This window comes from Hemitrygon akajei, chromosome 24, assembly GCF_048418815.1.
Source record: "Hemitrygon akajei chromosome 24, sHemAka1.3, whole genome shotgun sequence".
Classification (NCBI taxonomy): Eukaryota; Metazoa; Chordata; class Chondrichthyes; order Myliobatiformes; family Dasyatidae; genus Hemitrygon; species Hemitrygon akajei.
Genome location: NC_133147.1, coordinates 47,243,250 through 47,264,503, shown reverse-complemented (window position 1 = coordinate 47,264,503; position 21,254 = coordinate 47,243,250). Strand labels below are relative to the sequence as shown.

At 47.2% G+C, this 21,254-nt stretch overlaps 1 protein-coding gene across 1 annotated transcript in view; it reads right to left on the bottom strand.

Annotated features, from left to right (window-relative positions):
• Nucleotides 1-21,254, bottom strand: part of LOC140715712 (synaptonemal complex central element protein 1) — a 72,905-nt gene that overhangs the window by 45,929 nt on the left and 5,722 nt on the right. The window contains exons 3-5 of the mRNA XM_073028083.1: nucleotides 19,146-19,205; nucleotides 16,683-16,757; nucleotides 8,829-8,876 (exon numbers count right to left, since the gene is read on the bottom strand). Of these exons, the coding sequence (XP_072884184.1) occupies nucleotides 8,829-8,876; nucleotides 16,683-16,757; nucleotides 19,146-19,205 (183 nt within the window). The remainder of the gene's footprint in view (nucleotides 1-8,828; nucleotides 8,877-16,682; nucleotides 16,758-19,145; nucleotides 19,206-21,254) is intronic.

Here is a 21,254-nt window from a genome sequence, read left to right as displayed (position 1 = left end):
TGGTTCGCTTTCTCCACATCTCCACTTATGTTTGCCCCCCGCTTTGCACCGCATCCGGTGATGATCTTCATCCCATCCCACACCTCCTTGAAGCTTTTTTTCTGCAGCTTTTGTTCTAGCTTCCTCCTATACTGCTCCTTTGCCCCCCTTATCTGTACTCTGAGTTCCTTCTGAACTCTTTTAAGCTGCAACCGATCACCATCTTTAAAGGCCCTCTTCTTCTGGTTTAGGAGGCCTTTGATGTGACTTAGTGATCCAGGGCTTATTATTGGGATAGCAGCAAACAGTTCTAACAGGGACAACGACATCCACACAAAAGTTAATATAGTCCGTTGTGTATTCAGTGACCTCCCCAACGCCCCTACAAAGCCCCCCTTGCAGTTCATCCCAGTTAGTAGTACCGAAGCAGTCTCTCAGGGCCTGTTCAGCTTCAGGAGTCCACTTTCTAAAAGAGCGTGTAGTAGTGGGATGCCTCATCACAATTGATTTATATCTGGGCTGTAACAAAACCAGGTTGTGATCAGCTTTCCCCAGTGCAGGCAGCGGGGATGCACTGTATGCATCCTCTACGTTTGCATACAGTAGGTCAATAGTCCTATTACCCCTGGTGTAACAATCCACATACTGGGAGAAAGCAGGTAGTGTCGTGTCCAAAGTACATGGTTGAAGTCCCCTGTAATTAACACCAGTGCCTCAGGGTGCTGTGTCTGAAGCCTAGCAACAGCGGAGTTGATGACGTCACACGCTACCGGGGCACGCGGCGGGACATACACATTCACCACAACGACGTTTGCGAATTCTCGCGGCAGATAATATGGCCTCATACTCACGGCGTGGGCATACTCATTGGGTGGCACAGGCTCTTTATATCTCTAAATAAAATAAATAAACAGTCTTATAACAGTGGGACAGAAGCTGTCCTTGAAAGCTGTCAAGTAAAGATGAAGTACAAGATCATAAAGAGATTAATTGTGAGGTTAAGAGTATATCTTCTCACACAAGAGTTCAAAGTGCACAGAAGATTTATTATTGAAGTACGTGCAGTATTGTATACCATCTTCTTGTAGGCAGCCATGAAACAAAGCAACACAATAGAGTTCATGAAAATCCCCACACAACAAAGACAAACATCCAAATCATACAAGCAAAAAAAGAGCAAATCATACAATTAAAAGATTTAAACAAATGATACATACTGTATGAACTGCAGAGTTCTCAAAAGTGAATCCAGCCCACAGCCACAGGGCCAGCTGAGCACAGTAACCAGTCCAGGCCACAGCCACAGGGCCAGTTCAGCACAGTAACCAGCCCGGGTCACAGTCACAGGGCCAGTTCAGCACAGTAACCAGCCTGGGCCACAGTCACAGGGCCAGTTCAGCACAGTAACCAGTCCAGGCCACAGCCACAGGGCCAGTTCAGCACAGTAACCAGTCCAGCCCACAGCCACAGGGCCAGTTCAGCACAGTAACCAGCCCGGGTCACAGTCACAGGGCCAGTTCAGCACAGTAACCAGCCCGGGCCACAGCCACAGGGCCAGTTCAGCACAGTAACCAGCCCGGGTCACAGTCACAGGGCCAGTTCAGCACAGTAACCAGCCTGGGCCACAGTCACAGGGCCAGTTCAGCACAGTAACCAGTCCAGGCCACAGCCACAGGGCCAGTTCAGCACAGTAACCAGTCCAGCCCACAGCCACAGGGCCAGTTCAGCACAGTAACCAGCCCGGGTCACAGTCACAGGGCCAGTTCAGCACAGTAACCAGCCTGGGCCACAGCCACAGGGCCAGTTCAGCACAGTAACCAGCCTGGGCCACAGCCACAGGGCCAGTTCAGCACAGTAACCAGTCCAGCCCACAGCCACAGGGCCAGTTCAGCACAGTAACCAGCCCGGGTCACAGCCACAGGGCCAGTTCAGCACAGTAACCAGCCTGGGCCACAGCCACAGGGCCAGTTCAGCACAGTAACCAGTCCAGGCCACAGCCACAGGGCCAGTTCAGCACAGTAACCAGCCCGGGCCACAGCCACAGGGCCAGTTCAGCACAGTAACCAGTCCAGGCCACAGCCACAGGGCCAGTTCAGCAAAGTAACCAGTCCAGACCACAACCACAGGGCCAGTTCAGCACAGTAACCAGTCCAGCCCACAGCCACAGGGCCAGTTCAGCACAGTAACCAGTCCAGCCCACAGCCACAGGGCCAGTTCAGCACAGTAACCAGTCCAGACCACAGCCACAGGGCCAGTTCAGCACAGTAGCTGGTCCAGCCCACAGCCACAGGGCCAGTTCAACACAGTAACCAGTCCAGGCCACAGCCACAGGGCCAGTTCAGCACAGTAACCAGTCCAGCCCACAGCCACAGGGCCAGTTCAGCACAGTAACCAGTCCAGACCACAACCACAGGGCCAGTTCAGCACAGTAACCAGTCCAGCCCACAGCCACAGGGCCAGTTCAGCACAGTAACCAGTCCAGACCACAGCCACAGGGCCAGTTCAGCACAGTAACCAGTCCAGACCACAGCCACAGGGCCAGTTCAACACAGTAACCAGTCCAGACCACAGCCACCGGGCCAGTTCAACACAGTAACCAGTCCAGACCACAGCCACAGGGCCAGTTCAGCACAGTAACCAGTCCAGACCACAGCCACAGGGCCAGTTCAACACAGTAGCTGGTCCAGGCCCACAGCCACAGGGCCAGTTCAGCGCTGAGGTGAGTAAGCCTCACATTGTTTTAAGCTGAACACCAGTTCATCTTTCACTCTCGGCTGAAGCTTTAAACATTTTACTCTGGCCTGGCACTTAAACTGGATAATCATCAGTTCGTTTATCACTCCTGTGCCCAGGCCTTGCCACTTCAACCCAGTTCACTCCAGTAATGGCCGCCACAGCGTTACTTGCATTCTCCAGAGTCCAGCTTGCTGAATCCTTCAGGATACCGCAGAAACGCCAGGTCATACAGACGGTTCAAAGGCACACCTCCCGAAGGGAATTACAGGCTGCACATGGCAATGATAGTAGTCCAAAAATGGTGTAGTTAGTAGAACCGTACGTAGTTTTGCTAGCTATCTGCAAAATGTTGCCATGTCTCACCAGTGCCATTTTGGTAGTGCAATCAAGAGTCTGATAACAGCGGGACAGAAGCTATTCATGAGACTGGTGGGACATGCTTCAGGCTTTTGTACTTTCCACCCGAAGAGGAGAGAAGAAAGAATGTCCAGAGTTGCTGGGGTCTTTAACCAAGGCTGTGGTAAGGGTAGACTGAGTCCAGGGAGGGATTCAGTGATGTGCTGAGCTGTGCCCACAACTCTCTGTGCTTTCTAGTAAATGGAATTAGCTTGGATGGGTTCAACATGGACTAATTGGTCTGGGGGAAGTCTGTTTTGATGCTATGTGTTGTATAACTCAATGCATTAGGTATCTGCTACTTAATAAAGTGGCCACAGAGTGCCTGTACGTGGACTTCTGCTGTAGCCTATCTATTTGATGTACTGTGCATTCAGAGATGCGTGTAGGGTAAAGTAATTGGTGGAAACGTACAGAATTCACAACCGCTGATATTGGATTGGGGTTCACTTTAAGAGGCTGGTAATTACGTAAAGGACTTCTAGAATGCTTTGTGTTCAGCTTTTGGTATTCAATAAATGAGTTGCTAGGGCTTTTCTGAAACATAAAATGCCTCCACCATTTTACTTGTGAAAACCTATACGCTCTTCTGCATATCACTGTTGTACCGTGTGGTTCTTTGACTTTTTGTCACCTTCACGTCAGCTTGAACCAGTCTGGCCATTCTCCTCTAACCTCTCATTAACAGGCTGTTTTCACCCACAGAACTGCCTCTCACTATTTGTTTCTTTTTGGTTTATCACACCATTCTCTGTAAACTCTAGAGTGTTGGAGATCAGCAGCTTGAGATACTCAAACCACCCTGTCTGCACCAAAATGATTCCACGGTCAAAGCCACATGGATCACAATTCTTCCCCATTCCGATATTTGGTCTGAACAATAATTGAACCTCTTCACCATATCAGCATGCTTTTATGCATTGAGTTGCTGATTAAATATATGCATTAATGAGCAGGTGTACAGGTCTGTCTAATACAGTGGCCACTCTATGTAAAGTCAATTTTTAAAAATGCCATGCTGCCACAAAACAAATTTCACATTACAAAACAATGATCATAAACTGATTCTGAATCTAAAATGGAAAAAAGAAAATGCCCGTCTTTTTCCTCTCATTTGGATCCACCTATCACCCACCAACTCTTGCTCCAACCCTTCCCCCCAAACTATACTGACTACCTCCCCATCCTTCTTTCCAGTCCTGAAACAATTGACAGTCTATTTCCCTCCACAGATGCTGCCTGACCCACCGAGATTCTGTGTGCTGCTGCAGAAACTGCCGAAAACATTCAGTAGATTGGGGAGAGAAAAGGAATTAGTATTTCCAATCAAAGGCCGTTCACCAGGTTGTGAAAGTGGATAAGGGGAGCAGCCACCACTGCGGATGGATAAAGCAAAAGAATGGAAGTAAATTCCCTCAGTGTACAGACTAGAACCTTTTCAGAGTGACTGCATGTGCTGGAATCCGGAGCAACAAACAATCTGCTGAAGGTACTCAGCAGGCTGAGCAGCATCTTTAAGGATTTTAAAGATTAGCTTTTTTTTGTCACATGTACATCAAAATGAGACAGTGAAATGCATTATATTAATGACTAACACAGTCCAAGATGTGTTGGTGGCAGCCCAAAAGCATGCCCACAACTCACTAACTCATGCACCTTTGGAATGTGGGAGGAAACCCAAACAGCCATGGGGAGAATGTACAGACTTCCAACAGAAAGTGGCAGGAATTGAACCCCCATCTTGTAACTGGTGATGTAAAGTGTTATGCTAACCACAATGCTACTATACTGCCCTCTGAGGAGGAGAAAGGAACTAGCGATGTTTTGGGTGAAAACTCTGCATCAGGACTTATCCTCTGGGGCCCTGATGACTGAGGTCAGCCTAAATGATGACTGCTTATTTCCTTGTGTACATTATTCCCACTCTCTGCTCTCACTTGCCTATCATCCTCCTAGATTGGATCCACCCATCACCTGCCAACTCTTGCTCCACTCGCACTTTTTTTCAGTCCAGATGAAGAGCCTTGGCCCAAAACATTAACTGGCAATTTCCCTCTATAGATGCTGCCTGACCCTCCCCCACTTTCACCATTTCCCATCCCCTTTTCCCTCTCTTATGTTATCTCCATGCCTGCCCATCGCCTCCCTTGGGTGCCCCTCCCCCTGGCCTTTTGTCTCTTCAACCAATCAACTTCCTAGCTCTTCGCTTCATCCGTCCCCCTCCAAGTTTCACCTATCTTTATCCTTGTAAGTGGAACAAGTGCTACACCTGCCCTTACACTTCCTCCCTCACCACCATTCAGGGCCCCAGACAGTCCTTCCAGGTGAGGCGACACTTCACCTGTGAGTCGGTTGGTGTGGTATACTGCGTCTGGTGCTCCCGGTGTGGTCTTTTATATATTGGTGAGCCCCAACGCAGACTGGGAGACCGTTTCGCTGAACACCTATGCTTTGTTTGCCAGAAAAAGCAGGATCTCCCAGTGGCCACACATTTTAATTCCACTTCCCATTCCCATTCTGATATGTCTATCCATGGCCTCCTCTACCGTCAAGATGAAGCCACACTCATGTTGGAGGAACAACACCTTATATACCGGCTGGGTAGCCTCCAACCTGATGGCATGAAAGTTAACTTCTCTAACTTCCGTTAATGCCCCTCCTCCCCTTCTTACCCCATCCCTGATATATTTAGTTCTTTCCCCCTCTTTTTTTTCTTTCCCTCTGCCCATCATTCTGCCTGTTCTCCATTTCCCTCTGGTGCTCCCCTTCCCCTTTCTTTCTCCCGAGACCTCCCGTCCCATGATCCTTTCCCTTCTCCAGCTCTGTATCCCTTTTGCCAATCACCTTCCCGGCTCTCAGCTTCACCCCATCCCCTCCGGTCTTCTCCTATCACTTCTCATTTCCCCCTCCCCCCACCACTTTCAAATCTCTTACTATCTTTCCTTTCAGTTAGTCCTGACGAAGGGTCTTGGCCCGAAACGTCGACAGTGCTTCTTCCTATAGATGCTGCCAGGCCTGCTGTGTTCCACCAGCATTTTCTGTGTGTTGCTTGAATTTCCAGCATCTGCAGATTTCCTCGTGTATGCTTTCACCCATCACCTGGTGTTTCTTTCTCCCTTCCCCCCACCTTTCAAATCTACTCCTCAGCTTTTTTTTTCTCCAGTCCTGCTGAAGGGTTTTGGCCCGAAATGTCGACTGTACTCTTCTTCATAAATGCTGCCTGAACTGCTGAGTTATAGATTCATATAGCACTACAAACAGGCTCTTTGGCCCATCTAGTCCATGCCTACTTGGTTTACTGCCTGCACCCATCCGGCCCACATCTCTCCAAACCCCTCCCATTTGAAACTTCTGTGAGATGTTACAACTGAACTCTCAGCTACCATTTCTGCTGGTAGATTGTTCCTCCAGTCACTGGTCTCATTTTCTTCTTATAAGGAGGAATTTCTTTAGCCAGAAGGAGATAAATCTGTATGTAGAATGGCCATAGACAGCTGTGGAGCCCAGGTCATTGAGTATACACATATTTAAAGTGGAGGTTAACAGGTTCTTGATTAGTCAGGGTGTCAAAGGTTACTGGGAGAAGCAGGAGAATGGGGTTGAGAGGGATAATAAATCAGCCACGATCGAATGGCCTAATTCTACTCCAATGTCTTATGGCAAACAAAAGAAAATCTGCAGATGCTGGAAACCTGAACAAGACACACGAAATACTGGAAGAACTCTGAGCTTCCTAGATGCTGCCTGGCCTGCTGAACTCCTCCAGCACTTTGCGTGTGTGCTCTATGTCTTATGGTCTCATTTCATGTGTAGCTCCAGATTTTCAGCATCTGCGGTCTCTTGTGACTTATTCTGTCTACTCATTAAAAAAAACTTTTCTTTGTAAACCCTGAAACCCTGTTTCTATATTTCTGCCTAACTTTACCCCCAACTTTTGCTTCCTAACTGAATTTTCAGTCAGACTTTGTATTCTGTACAACCTTCTGGTGTGTTCAATCTCTCTTTACGTAATGAAATGGCTTTCTCTCAAGTCTGATTAACCGTGAAATATGAGTGCTCTTCCTGGAATGTTTTCCCTTGTTGGAATGTAACCATTCCATGCCTTTTGAAAGATGCCCTTAAATGTCCATCATTGTATCTTGACCGACCTATCCTGTGACCGTGCTTTACTTAGCTGTGTTGATGTTCTTCATTAACTCCCCTAGCCTTGGGCCCATCTCCCCCTTAAACTGAATGGAAAAGTTAACTTTATTATGACAGTTGCTACATCAGGGATTCTTCATAGAGTGATTACTTAATTCATTCTTTTGCATGCCACAATACCACTTTTGCTTGGCTCCAGAGTGTGCTGCTCTTATAAACTATCCAGAAAACATTCTGTGAACTCATCATTTACATGAGCTCATCTGGACAATTTCTGGTATCTTGATAGCTTTCATGTTTCGATGTGACGTAAGAGGCCATTCAGTCCATCAAGGCAAAGTCCTATTCACCTGCTTGCTTCCCACAACCTATTCTGTGTCGGAGAGAAGGGCGGAATAGGGCCATGGAGAGGTGGTTGCAGGCCCTTTGGCCCACTGACGATGCTAACCCATTTACATGGTCCTTTATTCTCATTAACTCCCACAAGATTCTACCATTCACCTACACACTGGGGGGCCATCTGCAGTTGCAAAGTAACCCACCAACCTCGCTTGTCGTTGGGATGTGAGAGGGAACCAGAACCCCAGGGGGAAACCCAGCCGTTCACAGGAAGAAAGCGCAGACTCTACACAGACCAAGTACCGGAGGTTAGGGTCGAAACAGTGCATAGAGTCAGCGACGTATTGTGCTGCCACCACCCCCCCCCCCCTCAGTGGAGCGGAGGAGTGAGGAATCAGGCAAGCCAAGGAGGGAGGCAGTGAGCAAGGCTGAAGGGCGAGGCGGGCAAGGTCAGAGGAAAGCAGTTTCAGGACAATTTGGTGGGGAGGGAGGAGATGAATTACGTAGGCAGTAGGGAAGGAGGGAAGGATTGATGAGGAGGGAAGGATGGACAGGACGGATGGTGAGGAGGGGTGGGAGGAGAGGATGTATGGGGAGGAGGGTGGGGATGGAGGGACAGGGATGCACAAGAAGGAAGGAGGGATGGACAGGATGGAGGGAGGGGATGGAGGGTCAGGGTTGCACAAGAAGGAAGGAGGGATGGGAGGAGAGGATGTATGGGGAGAAGGGAGGGGATGGAGGCACAGGGATGCACAAGAAGGAAGGAGGGATGGACAGGGAGGAGGCTGAGATGGGGGGATGGGCTGGGGGGGAGGGACGGGTGGTGTGTAAATCACTGAATGAGTGTTGGGTGGAATTAAGCTGTGATCAAACAGCACTGACTTCCACCCAGTCTCAGAGGCGTATTTGGGATGGGATGGTAAACCGTGAAGTGTACATTAGGAGCACACGGAGTTACTATGCAAGCCCACTGACTCACAAGCTACCCACCCATTCACAAGGTGAGTGACCACTTTCTCCAGTTGTGAGAGGGACCTCCACGGGTCTCATTAGCCACCCCAGAATTGGAATGGAAGTCATCCCCGACTCTATCCAATGGGAAGAATACCTCTGGGTCACTCCAGACTCCAACCAGTAGACACAACAGCCCCGGCTGTGTGCATGGCATTTCTGCAGGGTGGAGAATGGTGGGTGAGGATGCCATCGTGCTCATCACACTCTGACTGGTCTCATACCTTCCTTCTTGTTGCATGTTGCCTCCAGGCTGAAGATCTCGTGATTCACTGCAGACAAGGACAAAACAAGGTTTGTGTTACTGCAAGACATGGGGCAGGTCTCAGATGGAAGGAACAGTGAGCAATTGCTTTTCAACCGTGCTGTCGTTATTTAAGTTTCAAAAGTATTTTACCAGTCTCATCTGGGCATGGGACAGAAGAAATTAATTGTGCCTATGAGTTCAGCTCCCTGCTTCCCACCCAGAGGCTATCCAGGTCAGTCTGGAGGACATTTATGCCAAACTAATCTATTCCAATTTCAGGTATTCTGGTCCACCGTCTGTCCCTGTTCTCTTCCCCATCTACTCGGTTTCTCCTACACCTCCCCAAGCCTCCCACAATCCTTCTCCACCCATTCCATCTGCCCATCACCTACATATTTCTCCCACTGGGTCCCTTCCCCTCCCTGTTCCCATCTGCTCTCTCCACACTCCACATCCTCTTCTATCAGATTCCAACATATGCAGTCTTTTGTCACCTCCAATCTCACCTCCCAGCTTTTGTTATTATTTTCTTTCCTCTCCTCCATCTACCTATCACCTCCTCCTCACCTGGATCCACCAGCTTCTGCGCCACCCCTCCCCTTCTCCTCTATATACCAGCTATCTGTATTTCCCCTCCTCCATCTTCCCATCACTCCTCCTTCCACCTATCAACCTTCTGCTCCTGCACCACCCCACCCTCCTTCTCCTCTATGCATCAGATATCTGCATCCCCTTCTCTGGTGTAGAGGGCATGTGGGTCATGAAATGCTGGACAAACTTGGGTTGCTTTCTCTGGAGCACCAGAGGCTGAGGGGAGATCTGACAGAGGTTTATCAGATTATGAGAGGTATAGAGAGCGTACACAGGGAGTATCTGTTTCCCAGGGTTGAAATGTCCAATACCAGAGGGCATGCATTGAAGGTGAAAGGGGGTAGGTTCAAGGGAGATGTGAGGGATAAGTTTTTTTTCTCAGAGAGTGGTAGGTGTCTGGAATGTGCTGCCTGGTATGGTGGTAGAGGTAAATAGAGATGTTAAGAGATGTTTGGATAGGCAGATGAATGTGAAGAAGATGGAAAGATATGGACATGGTGTAGGCAGGATGGATCAGTGTTTGTGTATTTTTAATTTGCTTTTTAGCTCATTCAGTTCAACATTGTGGGCTAAATGATCTGATCCTATGCTGTCTCCTCTATACTCTATGTCCATCTCCTCACCTGGATCCACCTACCACCCATCAGCTCCTGCGCCACATGTCCCCTCTCCTCTATACACCAGTTATCTCTGCTCCATCTGCCCTTCCTCACTTGGTTCCACCCCTCCCCCCCATTGCTAGGCAACTCTTGCTCTCCCTCTCCTCCTTGCCTCCGGTTAACTCCCCTCTACTCTTTCAGTGCAGGTGAAGGGTTTCAACCCGAAACAGCGACTATCTACCTCCCTCACAGATGCTGAGTTCCCCTAGCAGTCTTTTTTTTGCTCCAGATTTCCAGCTTCAGTAGTCTCCTGTGTCTTTTCTTTCTCTCCCTCATACCACACTAATTAGGCACAGTGTGTGTGCAGGGAGTATCAAACACTGGTGACAAAGCTGTGTGATCTAGGCTTCACTTAGGCTGAAAAGTTAAACTAAAGAGTTCTGACTACCACGGGACCTTGTTGAAATCAGATTACCCTCATGTGCTGGCTATTTCCTGTGTTTATCTTCACAAGTGTGGGTTTAACTGAATTTTATCTAAAAGGGATTGTGTCTGACAGTTGCCAATGAACGCTGAACAGTTATCACATTCTGATCATGCTCTTCCGTTGGGTTGCTAGAGAGCTGGAGGGGGAGAGGGTTGTGGGAGGGAACCATACGATAAAATTATTGCTGATCCTCCAGCTCTTCCTGTCTGATTAAAGTTCAAAGTAAATGTATTATCAGACTACATATTATGTCACCATACACCATACATAACCCTGAGCTTCTTTTTTGCAGGCATTCACAGAACAAGGAAATGCAACAGAATCAATGAAAACTACATATAAAGACTGACAAGCAACTGTTGTTCCCCCTTTCCCAGTGCGTCCAAGTTTGAATTAGCTCATAAAGACACAGGAATAGACAATCATGATCCCTATGATTTCACCTCAGCTCATCCAGAGTGGCCACACTACAGGAGACCAAGGACCCACACTCAATGATTCAGCAACATCTTCACCCCCCCCCCCCTCTATCATTAGATTTCTGAATGGACCATGAATACCTCTTCATTTTCCTTTTTTTGCACAATTTATACTATATTTTATTTGTACTGCATTGCTGCCACAAAGCAGCAAATTTCATGTCACGTAAGACAGTGATAATAAATCTGATTCTGAGGCTGCAGAGATTTATCAGGATACTGCCTGGATTAGAGAGCACATCTGATGAGAAAAGGTTCAACAAAATAGTGCCTTTCTCCCTGGAGCGAAGGATGAGAGGTGACCTGATAAAAATGTACAAGATGATAAGAGGCATCTTATTTGATGACTACACCTGTAAAAGGTGCATCCAGCTGCAGCTCCTGACAAACCGAGTTAGGGAACTGGAGCTGGAGCTGGATGAACTTCGGATCATTCAGGAGGCAGAGGCAGAAATAAACAGGAGTTACAGGGAGATAGTCACCCCTAGGAGTCAGGAGACAGGTAACTGGGTGACTGTCAGGAGAGGGAAGGGGAATAGACAGAATGAGCAGAGCACCCCTGTCGCCGTTCCCATCAATAATAAGTATACCATTTTGGATACTGTTGGTGGGGACGACCTACCAGGGACAAGTTGCAGTGGTTCCGTCTCTGGCACCGAGACTGAACCCTCAGCTCTTAAAAGGAGGGAAAAGAGGAGAGCAGTACTGATAAGAGATTCAATAGTTAGGGGGACAGATAAGAGGTTCTGTGGAAGAGATCGAGAATCCCAGATGGTCTGTTGCCTCCCTGGTGCCAGGGTCCACGTTATCTCGGATCATGTTCTCAGTATTCTCAGGAGGGAGGGTGAGCAGCCAGATGTCGTGGTCCATGTAGGGACCAATGACATGGATAGGAAGAAGGAGGAGGTCCTGCAGAGAGAATTTAGGGAGTTAGGTGCAAAGTTGAAAGACAGGACCTCCAGGGTTGCAATCTCAGGAATAGGAAGATAATGCAGCTAAATACGTGGCTAAGGAGTTGGTGCAGGAGGGAGGTTTTCATGTTTCTGGACAATTAGGCCTTGTTCCAGGAACTGGAGGGGGGACTAACATCCTTGCGGGAAGGTTTGCTAGTGCTGCTCCAGGGGGTTTAAACTAGACTTGCAGAGGGAGGGGAACCAGAGTGTTAGAGCAGATGGTGAGGTGGAGGAGGATAAAGGTCATGCGAGAGCTGCAAGTATAGTGAATGGAGTAAAGCCAGATTTAACATATAAAGTGGCTTTGAGAAAAGAGAAACCGAATAAAGGGTGTAAGGGTAGTAAGGTACAAGGACTAAAGTGTGTGTACTTCAATGCAAGAAGCATCAGGAACAAAGGTTTGATGAACTGAGAGTTTGGATACATACATGGAATTATGACGTAGTGGCCATTACAGAGACTTGGCTGGCACCAGGGCAGGAATGGATTCTCAATATTCCTGGCTTTCAATGCTTTAAAAGGGATGGGGGGGGGGAAGGGGAGGAGGGTGGCATTACTAGTCAGGGATGCTATTACAGCTACAGAAAGGGTGGGTAATGTAGCAGGATCCTCTTTTGAATCAGTATGGGTAGAAGTCAGAAACAGGAAGGGAGCAGTTACTCTATTGGGAGTATTCTATAGGCCCCCTGGTAGCAGCAGAGTTACTAAGGAGCAGATTTTGGAAAGGTACAAAAATAACAGGGTTGTTATCATGGGTGACTTTAACTTCCCTAATATTGATTGGCACCTGATTAGTTCCAATGGCTTAGGCGGGGCAGAGTTTGTTAAGTGTGTCCAGGATGGATTCCTGTCACAGTATGTTGACAAGCCGACTGGGGGAATGTAATACTAGATCTAGTATTAGGTAACGAACCGAGTCAGGTCACAGATCTCTCAGTGGGTGAGCATCTGGGGGACAGTGACCACCGCTTCCTGGCCTTTAACATTATCATGGAAAAGGATAGAATCAGAGAGGACAGGAAAATTTTTAATTGGGGAAGGGCAAATTATGAGGCTATAAGGCTAGAACTTGCGGGTGTGAATTGGGATAATGTTTTTGCAGGAAGATGTACTATGGACATGTTGTCGATGTTTAGGGATGTCTTGCAGGATGTTAGGGATAAATTTGTCCCGGTGAGGAAGATAAAGAATGGTAGGGTGAAGGAACCATGGGTGACAAGTGAGGTGGAGAATCTAGTCAGATGGAAGAAGGCAGCATACGTGAGGTTTAAGAAGCAAGGATCAGATGAGTCTATTGAGGAATACAGGGTAGCAAGAAAGGAGCTTAAGAAGGGGCTGAGAAGAGCAAGAAGGGGGCATGAGAAGGCCTTGGCGAGTAGGGTAAAGGAAAACCACAACATTCTTTAATTATGTGAAGAACAAAAGGTTGACAGGAGTGAAGATAAGACCGATTAGAGATAAAGGTGGGAAGATGTGCCTGTAGGCTGTGGAAGTGAGCGAGGTCCTCAATGAATATATCTCTTCGGTATTCACCAATGAGAGGGAACTTGATGACAGTGAGGACAATATGAGTGAGGTTGATGTTCTGGAGCATGTTGATAGTAAGGCAGAAGAGGTGTTGGGAGTTGTTAAAATACATTAGGACGGATAAGTCCCCCGGGGCCTGACGGAATATTCCCCAAGCTGCTCCATGAGGCGAGGGAAGAGATTGCTGAGCCTCTGGCTAGGATCTTTATGTCCTCGTTGTCTGGAGGATTGGAGGGAGGTGAATGTTGTCCCCTTGTTCAAAAAAGGTAGTACGGATAGTCCGGGTAATTATAGTCCAGTGAGCCTTACATCTGTGGTGGGAAAGCTGTTGGAAAAGATACTTAGAGATAGGATCTATGGGCATTTAGAGAATCATGGTTTGATCAGGGACAGTCAGCATGGCTTTGTGAAGGGAAGATCGTGCCTAACAAGCCTGTTAAGAGTTCTTTGAGGTGGTGACCAGGCATATAGATGAGGGTAGTGCAGTGGATGTGACCTACATGGATTTTGGTTAGGCATTTGACAAGGTTCCACATGGTAGGTTTATTCAGAAAGTCAGAAGGCATGGGATTCAGGGAAGTTTGGCCAGGTGGATTCAGAATTGGCTTACCTGCAGAAAGCATAGGGTCGTGATGGAGGGAATACATTCGGATTGGAGGGTTGTGGCTAGTGGTGTCCCACAAGGATCGGTTCTGGGACCTCTACTTTTTGTGATTTTTATTAACGACCTGGATGTGGGGGTAGAAGGGTGGGCTGGCAAGTTTGCAGACGACACAAAGGTTGGTGGTGTTGTAGATAGTGTAGAGGATTGTCAAAGATTACAGCGAGACATTGATAGGATGCAGAAGTGGGCTGAGAAGTGGCAGATGGAGTACAACCCAGAGAAGTGTGAGGTGGTACACTTTGGAAGGACAAACTCCAAGGCAGAGTACAAAGTAAATGGCAGGATACTTGGAAGTGTGGAGGAGCAGAGGGATCGGGGGGTACATGTCCACAGATCCCTGAAAGTTGCCTCACAGATAGATAGGGTAGTTAGAAAGCTCATGGAGTGTTAGCTTTCATAAGTTGAGGGATAGAGTTTAAGAGTTGCGGGGTAATGATGCAGCTCTATAAAACTCTGGTTAGGCCACACTTGGAGCACTCTGTCCAATTCTGGTCGCCTCACTGTAGGAAGGATGTGGAAGCATTGGAAAGGGTACAGAGGAGATTTACCAGGATGCTGCCTGGTTTAGAGAGTGTGTATTATGATCAGAGATTAAGGGAGCTAGGACTTTACTCTCTGAAGAGAAGGAGGATGAGAAGAGACATGATGGAGATCTACAAGATATTAAGAGGAATGGACAGCCAGCGCCTCTTCCCCAGGGCACCACTGCTCAGTACAAGAGGACATGGCTTTAAGGTAAGGGGTGGAAAGTTCAAGGGGGATATTAGAGGAAGGTTTTTTACTCAGAGAGTGGTTGGTGCGTGGAATGCACTGCCCGAGTCAGTGGTGGAGGCAGATACACTAGTGAAATTTAAGAGACTATTAGGCAGGTATATGGAGGAATTTAAGGTGGAGAGTTATATGGGAGGCAGGGTTTAAGGGTCAGCACAGCGTTGTGAGCCGAAGGGCCTGTACTGTGCTGTATTGTTCTATGTTCTATAGATTGAGAGGACAGCCAGAGACATTTTTCTAGGACAGAAATGGCTAAAACGGGGGGGGGGGGGGGGGGGGAGTAGCATTTTAAGGAGATTGGACGAAAGTATAGGGGTAGGTCAAATGTAAGGTCTTTACACAGTGAGTAGTGGGTGTATGGAATGTGCTGCCGTGGTTTTTGGTAAAGGCAGAGCCATTAAGGGGCACTTAAGAGACTCTTAGATACGTGGCTGAAAGAAAAGTTGCTGGCTATGTGGGAAGGAAGGCATAGATCGATCTTACAGTGGGTTAAAAGGTCGACAGAACATCATGGGTTGAAGAGCCTGTACGATGTTCTATGATTCTGCTCCTTGCCCTAAGCTCTCCAACCAGCTATGATCTGCCTCTCTGTATGTACTCTGAGGGCTGTGCTAGTGTATTAACACCCACTCGACCCACACAGCACTCCATCTGCCTCCTCATGCCCATCCTGCATTCCCCTCTGTCCCCTTCCCTTTGTGTACTCCACTCACCTCAGTTTTACACCTGGCTCTCCATTCATCAGACATATCACATTCTCCCTTCCCATTCAAATCCCAAAAATAAACTGTAAATGGCTGAGGGCCCAGCACAGCCCTGTGGCACGCCATTGTAAAAACTTGTCTCACACATCTCCTTTAAAAGCTCCCCCCTCCCACCTTAAAGCAGTGCCCTGCAGTATTCGATATTTTTACCCTGGGAAAAGAATTCTGGCTGTGTCCCCTATCTATGCCTCTCATAATTCTGTCAGACCTCTAACACTGCAGAAAAAATGATCCAAGTTTGTCCTGTCTCTCCTTGTAGCTAATTTTCTCTAATTCTTTGTCAAAGTCTCAATAATCCTGGCAAGGGGTGGCACGATACCGTAGCAGTTAGCACAACCACTATACAGCACCAACTATCACCCATCAGAGTTCAGATCCCTGTGCTGTAAGCAGTTTGTTTCAAAGTAAGTTTAATACCAGAGGGTATACCCGTACACAACCTGAAATTTGTGCTCTTCAGACATCCACATGGCCATCATGGTGCCACGTCCACTGTCTTTACGACCGTGTGGGTTTCCTCCCACACTCCAAGTACGTACAGGTTAGGGTATGTAAGTTGAGGGCATGCTATGCTAGCACCAGAAGTGTGGCAACACTCGTGGGTTATCCCCAGCAGAATGCTCGGACCATGTTGTACTGTGACACATTTCACTGTAAGATTTGATGCAATCTGATAAATATAGCTAAATTTTTCTCTTACCTCTCTCTTCAGGGTCTGGGATCTGATCCAATTTAATGTTCTTCAAGAGCCCCCTTGACGTCAACGAGCCCCAGAAAATCAGCATACCCCTCCCTGATCTCTCTACTCTTCACATCCTACTTCTTGATAAAAACCAATGACAAGTACCCATGTAATGTCTTTTCCACTTGCTCTGACCTGAGTTTTCTCTCTGGAGATTTGTCTATGTCCGTGTGCTAAACTATCAGACTGCATGTGAAGACAGATATTCTGGACGAGTCTCATGGGGGGGGGGGGGGAGGGAATGGCATACATACACTCTTCTAGATCCTTCTCCATTGCAGACTGGCGTACTTGTAACTTCTTCAGCTCTGCATCACTCACTTGTTTCTCTGAAATACATTGACATTAGTCAGCGGAGTGGGATAGCTTCTAGGTCAGAGGCAGTGGTGGTGGGGTTGGTTTAAGGGAGGAAGCAGCAAGTTTGTTTAATTTCAGTGTCTGATGGGGTTAGGGGAGAAGGGGAGGGTGGTGGTGTTTTATCAAGCAAGAGACACCTTTGCAGAGCAACAGAGTTGGGCCAGCTAACAGCATCAACCCAAGGCAGCAGCAGCAGAGTAACAAGGAGATAATCCTAACTCTAATGCTGGAGAAACCCAGCAGGTCAGGCAGCATCTATGGAGGGGAATGAAAAGTTGATGTTTTGGGCTGAGACCTTTCTTCATAACTGGAAAGGAAGGGGGCAGAAGCCAGAATAGGAAGGTGGGGCAGTAGTAAAAACAGGCAAGTGATAGGTGAAACTAGTGAGGGGAAGGTGGGAGTTTTGGGGAGGAGGTGAATTAAAAGTTGGGAGGTGATAGGTGGAAGAGGTAAAAGACTGAAGAAGGAGGAATCTGATAGAAGAGGAGAGTGGAACATGGCAGAAAGAAAAGGAGGAGAGGCACCAGAAGGCAGTGATGGGCTGGTGAGGAGAAGAGAAAGGGTTAAAGGGTAATCAGAATGAAGAATGGAAAAAGAGAGAAGGTGGGAAGAAATGATCATAAATTAGAAATTAGAGTAAAGCTGCTTTTGGACTGACATCACTGCCAGTCTGAGTTCACACCCAGCACCACGGCAGCATCGGATTTCTCATCCGGGCAAGGCTGCAAATGCCTGACCAAAGACCCGATTAATTTGGTGCCTGGGGCCATTGCAGAAAATTAATTTAATTCCAGTACTTTACAGGGTGGGTTGGGATTTTCAGCCCTTCGGTCTGAACCAAAAAAACACCAGGTGACATCTCTTTTTTAACTCTTAATTTCACTTTACCCTTCTTCATTTTCCAGAATTTCCATTACAGTTGAAGTGAAGTAGTGTGTTTGCATACAGGTGTGTGCATTTTAGTCATGTGTGTGTGTGTGTGTGTGCATATTATATTGAATACGTGGGGAATGTTTTTGAGGGTGTGTGCATTTCATACTATGTAGTCATACATGAGGATTGTGCATACACGTGTGCTTCTGGTTTGCTTATGTGGCTACTTTTGTTCACATGTTTATTCAAGTTTTCCTGTCTGCATGTAATTTAGTGTTAGTGCATGTTAGAAAGTGTATTATGTGTGCAATTGTTTGTGGGTCTGAACATGTATGTACAAGATAGCGTGAGTGGATTTTTGTGGATTACGCAAGCAGTTTTGTTTGAGTGTGTACAAACATGTTTGTGCCTGTAAGTGTGTTCACCTGCATCTGTATGTGACCAGTATGGGGAATATTTCCCTCAGGTTTGCTCTCTCTTTGCCAATAAGCTCTTGAGCCAGGCTTCCATTTCCTCACCCTACTGCGGCCCAACGTGGCTCCCCTCCGACTACCCCGGCCCGAGCTGAAACAGATACAGCACACATTAGAACATGCTGTGAAACACTCAGTAGATCAGGGCAGCAACTGCATGGAGGCTTCTGCTGTTCGCATCCTGCAGTCATCCCTTGATGACTTGGGCCATTCAAACAGGCAGCCAAGTCTAGCAGAAGGTCTAACCCGATTGAATGTCCTTGACTCAAAACAAAAAGGCAGAAAATGTTGAGGCAGTTTCTGTGGAGAGAATATAGTACTCAGTGTAGTGTCTTCAAACTGAATTGTTCACTCTGTTGTTCTTCCTCTGCTGATACTATCTGCCTTGCTAAATAGTTCTAATATTTTTATTTCAGGTTTTCAGCATCTGCATTTAAAGAAATAATTAACTTCAATTCTATTGTTCTCTCTATTGATGTTTCCTGATCTACAGAGTATTTTCAGTATTTTTATTTCAGGTCTTTGGCATCTGCATTATGTTTATTTTTAATTTAACTGTTTTTCTGTCACTGTAGATGCTGCCTGACTTGTTCAGTATTTTTATTTCAGGTCTTTGGCATCTGCATTATGTTTATTTTTAATTTAACTGTTTTTCTGTCACTGTAGATGCTGCCTGACTTGTTCAGTATTTTCAGTATTTTTATTTCAGGTCTTTGGCATCTGCATTATGTTTATTTTTAATTTAACTGTTTTTCTGTCACTGTAGATGCTGCCTGACTTGTTCAGTATTTCCAGTATTTTTATATCAGATTTTGAGAATCTGCATTTTTAAAGAAGATTTTACTTTTCTCTCTCTGCAGATGTGGCTCGTCAGATAGGTTAATGATAATAAAGCAGACTATCTCCAAAAGTGCTACATCATACCAACATTTTGCATTTTTATTTTGGAATTCTAGCACCTGCATTTGTCCCATGGGTCTTTGATTTGTAAAAGGGGTTTACAATTGGTGTTACCTTCAATTAAGATCTTGATTTTTTTCACAATTTCTTCAATTTCTGGTTCCATTTTCTTCTCTGAAACACAATTGATTTGACATTTGACAGATTTGACAGCAACAGCAAAATAAACTCCTTTCCCATCCCTCACACACAGACCGGCCTCCAACCCCAGGACAGGCCACTTCTGGGCCTCCAGCCCTGTTTCCAGATTCTCAGATGGATCACTGAATGATCACTGGCAATTTACACTCGCTGACAGTCTGCAGTATTTTAATGAACACAAATCCCAAGACTTTCACATCCACTGCAGCCTCTGATTCTGTTGTCAATACACCACCCCCTGGCACCAGTTTGTTCCTCAACCTGCTGACATTCACAGTCATAAATCACTACAGCCCGGAAACAGGCCCTATGGCCCATCTGGTCCGTGCCAAACTGTTATTCTGCCTAACCACATCAACCTGCACCTGGACCACAGCCCTCCATACCCCTCCCATCTATAAATACCTATCCAAATTTCTCTTAAAATTTGTAGCTTATCCCACATCCACCTCTTCCCCTAGCAGCTTTTCCCACACTCTCACAGTGAAGAAGTTCCCCTTAAATACCCTTAAACTAAGGCCTCAAGTTCTTGTCTCACCCAGCCTCAATGGAAAAAGCCAGCTTGCATCATAACTTTGTATAGCTCTATCCCCTCATTCGCCTGTGCTCCAGGAAATAAAATCCCAATGGGTTTCATGTTTGCCCATGTCACAGGCCGAGCGCAGACCAGATTCAAAAGCTGCTGATCAGACAGTGATTGAAGGAGGGCAGTGGTGGGGCAGGGGCATGCGGCAGGGCCAGGAAAAGCAGACTGACGGGGTCAGTGTCAAGTAATTTCTGTTGCTGGAGTTGCCGAAAGAGCACAACAACATGCAAGAGGGAGGACAGTGTCACGGGAGGGGCAGTGAGGAGGGAGCGCCGTGTCACGGGAGGGGCAGTGAGGGGAGAGCACCGCGTCACGGGAGGGGCAGTGAGGGGGGAGTGCCACGTCACGGGAGGGGCAGTGAGGAGGGAGCGCCGTGTCACAGGAGGGGCAGTGAGGAGGGAATGCCGTGTCACGGGAGGGGCAGTGAGGGGGGAGCGCCATGTCACGGGAGGGGCAGTGAAGAGGGAGCGCTGCTTCTCGGGAGGGGCAGTGAGGGGGGAGCGCCGCGTTTCAAGAGGGGCAGTGAGGGGGGAGCACTGAATCACAGGAGGGGCAGCAAGGAGTAAGATCTATGCCACCGAAGGGTGGAAAGGAGGGTGTGCTTAGCTGCAGGAGAAGCAGTGAGGAGGGAACGTTGTGCTACAGGATGGCCAGTGAGGGACGATGGCCATGCTGTGATTGTGTGGGGTGAGGGGGGGGGCAAGGAGGGAGTACCACACAGTTAGAGAGGAGGGACTGTGAATGTGCTTTTAGATCTTCTGAAAGGCACTGCAAAAGCACTCGTCTTTTTTTTAAACTGAAGCAAACAGAAATAGAAGCAAACCCGTGTTGCAAATATTCAGTAACTGTGTGAAATTAATCTGTGTACTTAAAGTCATGAGTTCACAGTAAGCTTGCCAGCTCGAGCTGACGTTCTCCAGGGTTTAACGCTTGAGCTCCAAATGCTCCATGCATGCAAAGATATTTTCTTTTATAAACAAACTGACCAAGGTTTTTTCAAACAAACATGCAAGTATTTAAAGAAAAAGGGTGGGTTAAAGGCTGAAAGTTATTAATTACACCATGATTTATACTGGTAAGTTGGAAGGATATGCTGGAAATCAGTCAACAATTTCCAGTGAACTACTGGACAACCTCAGTCAGTTGGTAATTCTATTTCAGAAAGATCAGCTGACAGCCTCCTTATCTCAGCTTACTGCATGTTGGAACCCTCGTCCACATTGCTCCACCAGCCACGACTCCTGCCCTCTTGTTCAGTGGCTTTCCATCAATTCATGTGCATTATCCGCAGCTTTCTGGCTAGTATCTTAACACGCACCAAGACCTGTTTGGTTGTTCCTGCACTTTGCTTGCTGACTCATGGTGACTACTGATTAAGCAATGTATTAATTTAAATTTTCGGAAAGAGAGCTCAAATCATCGCCAAACTATTCCAC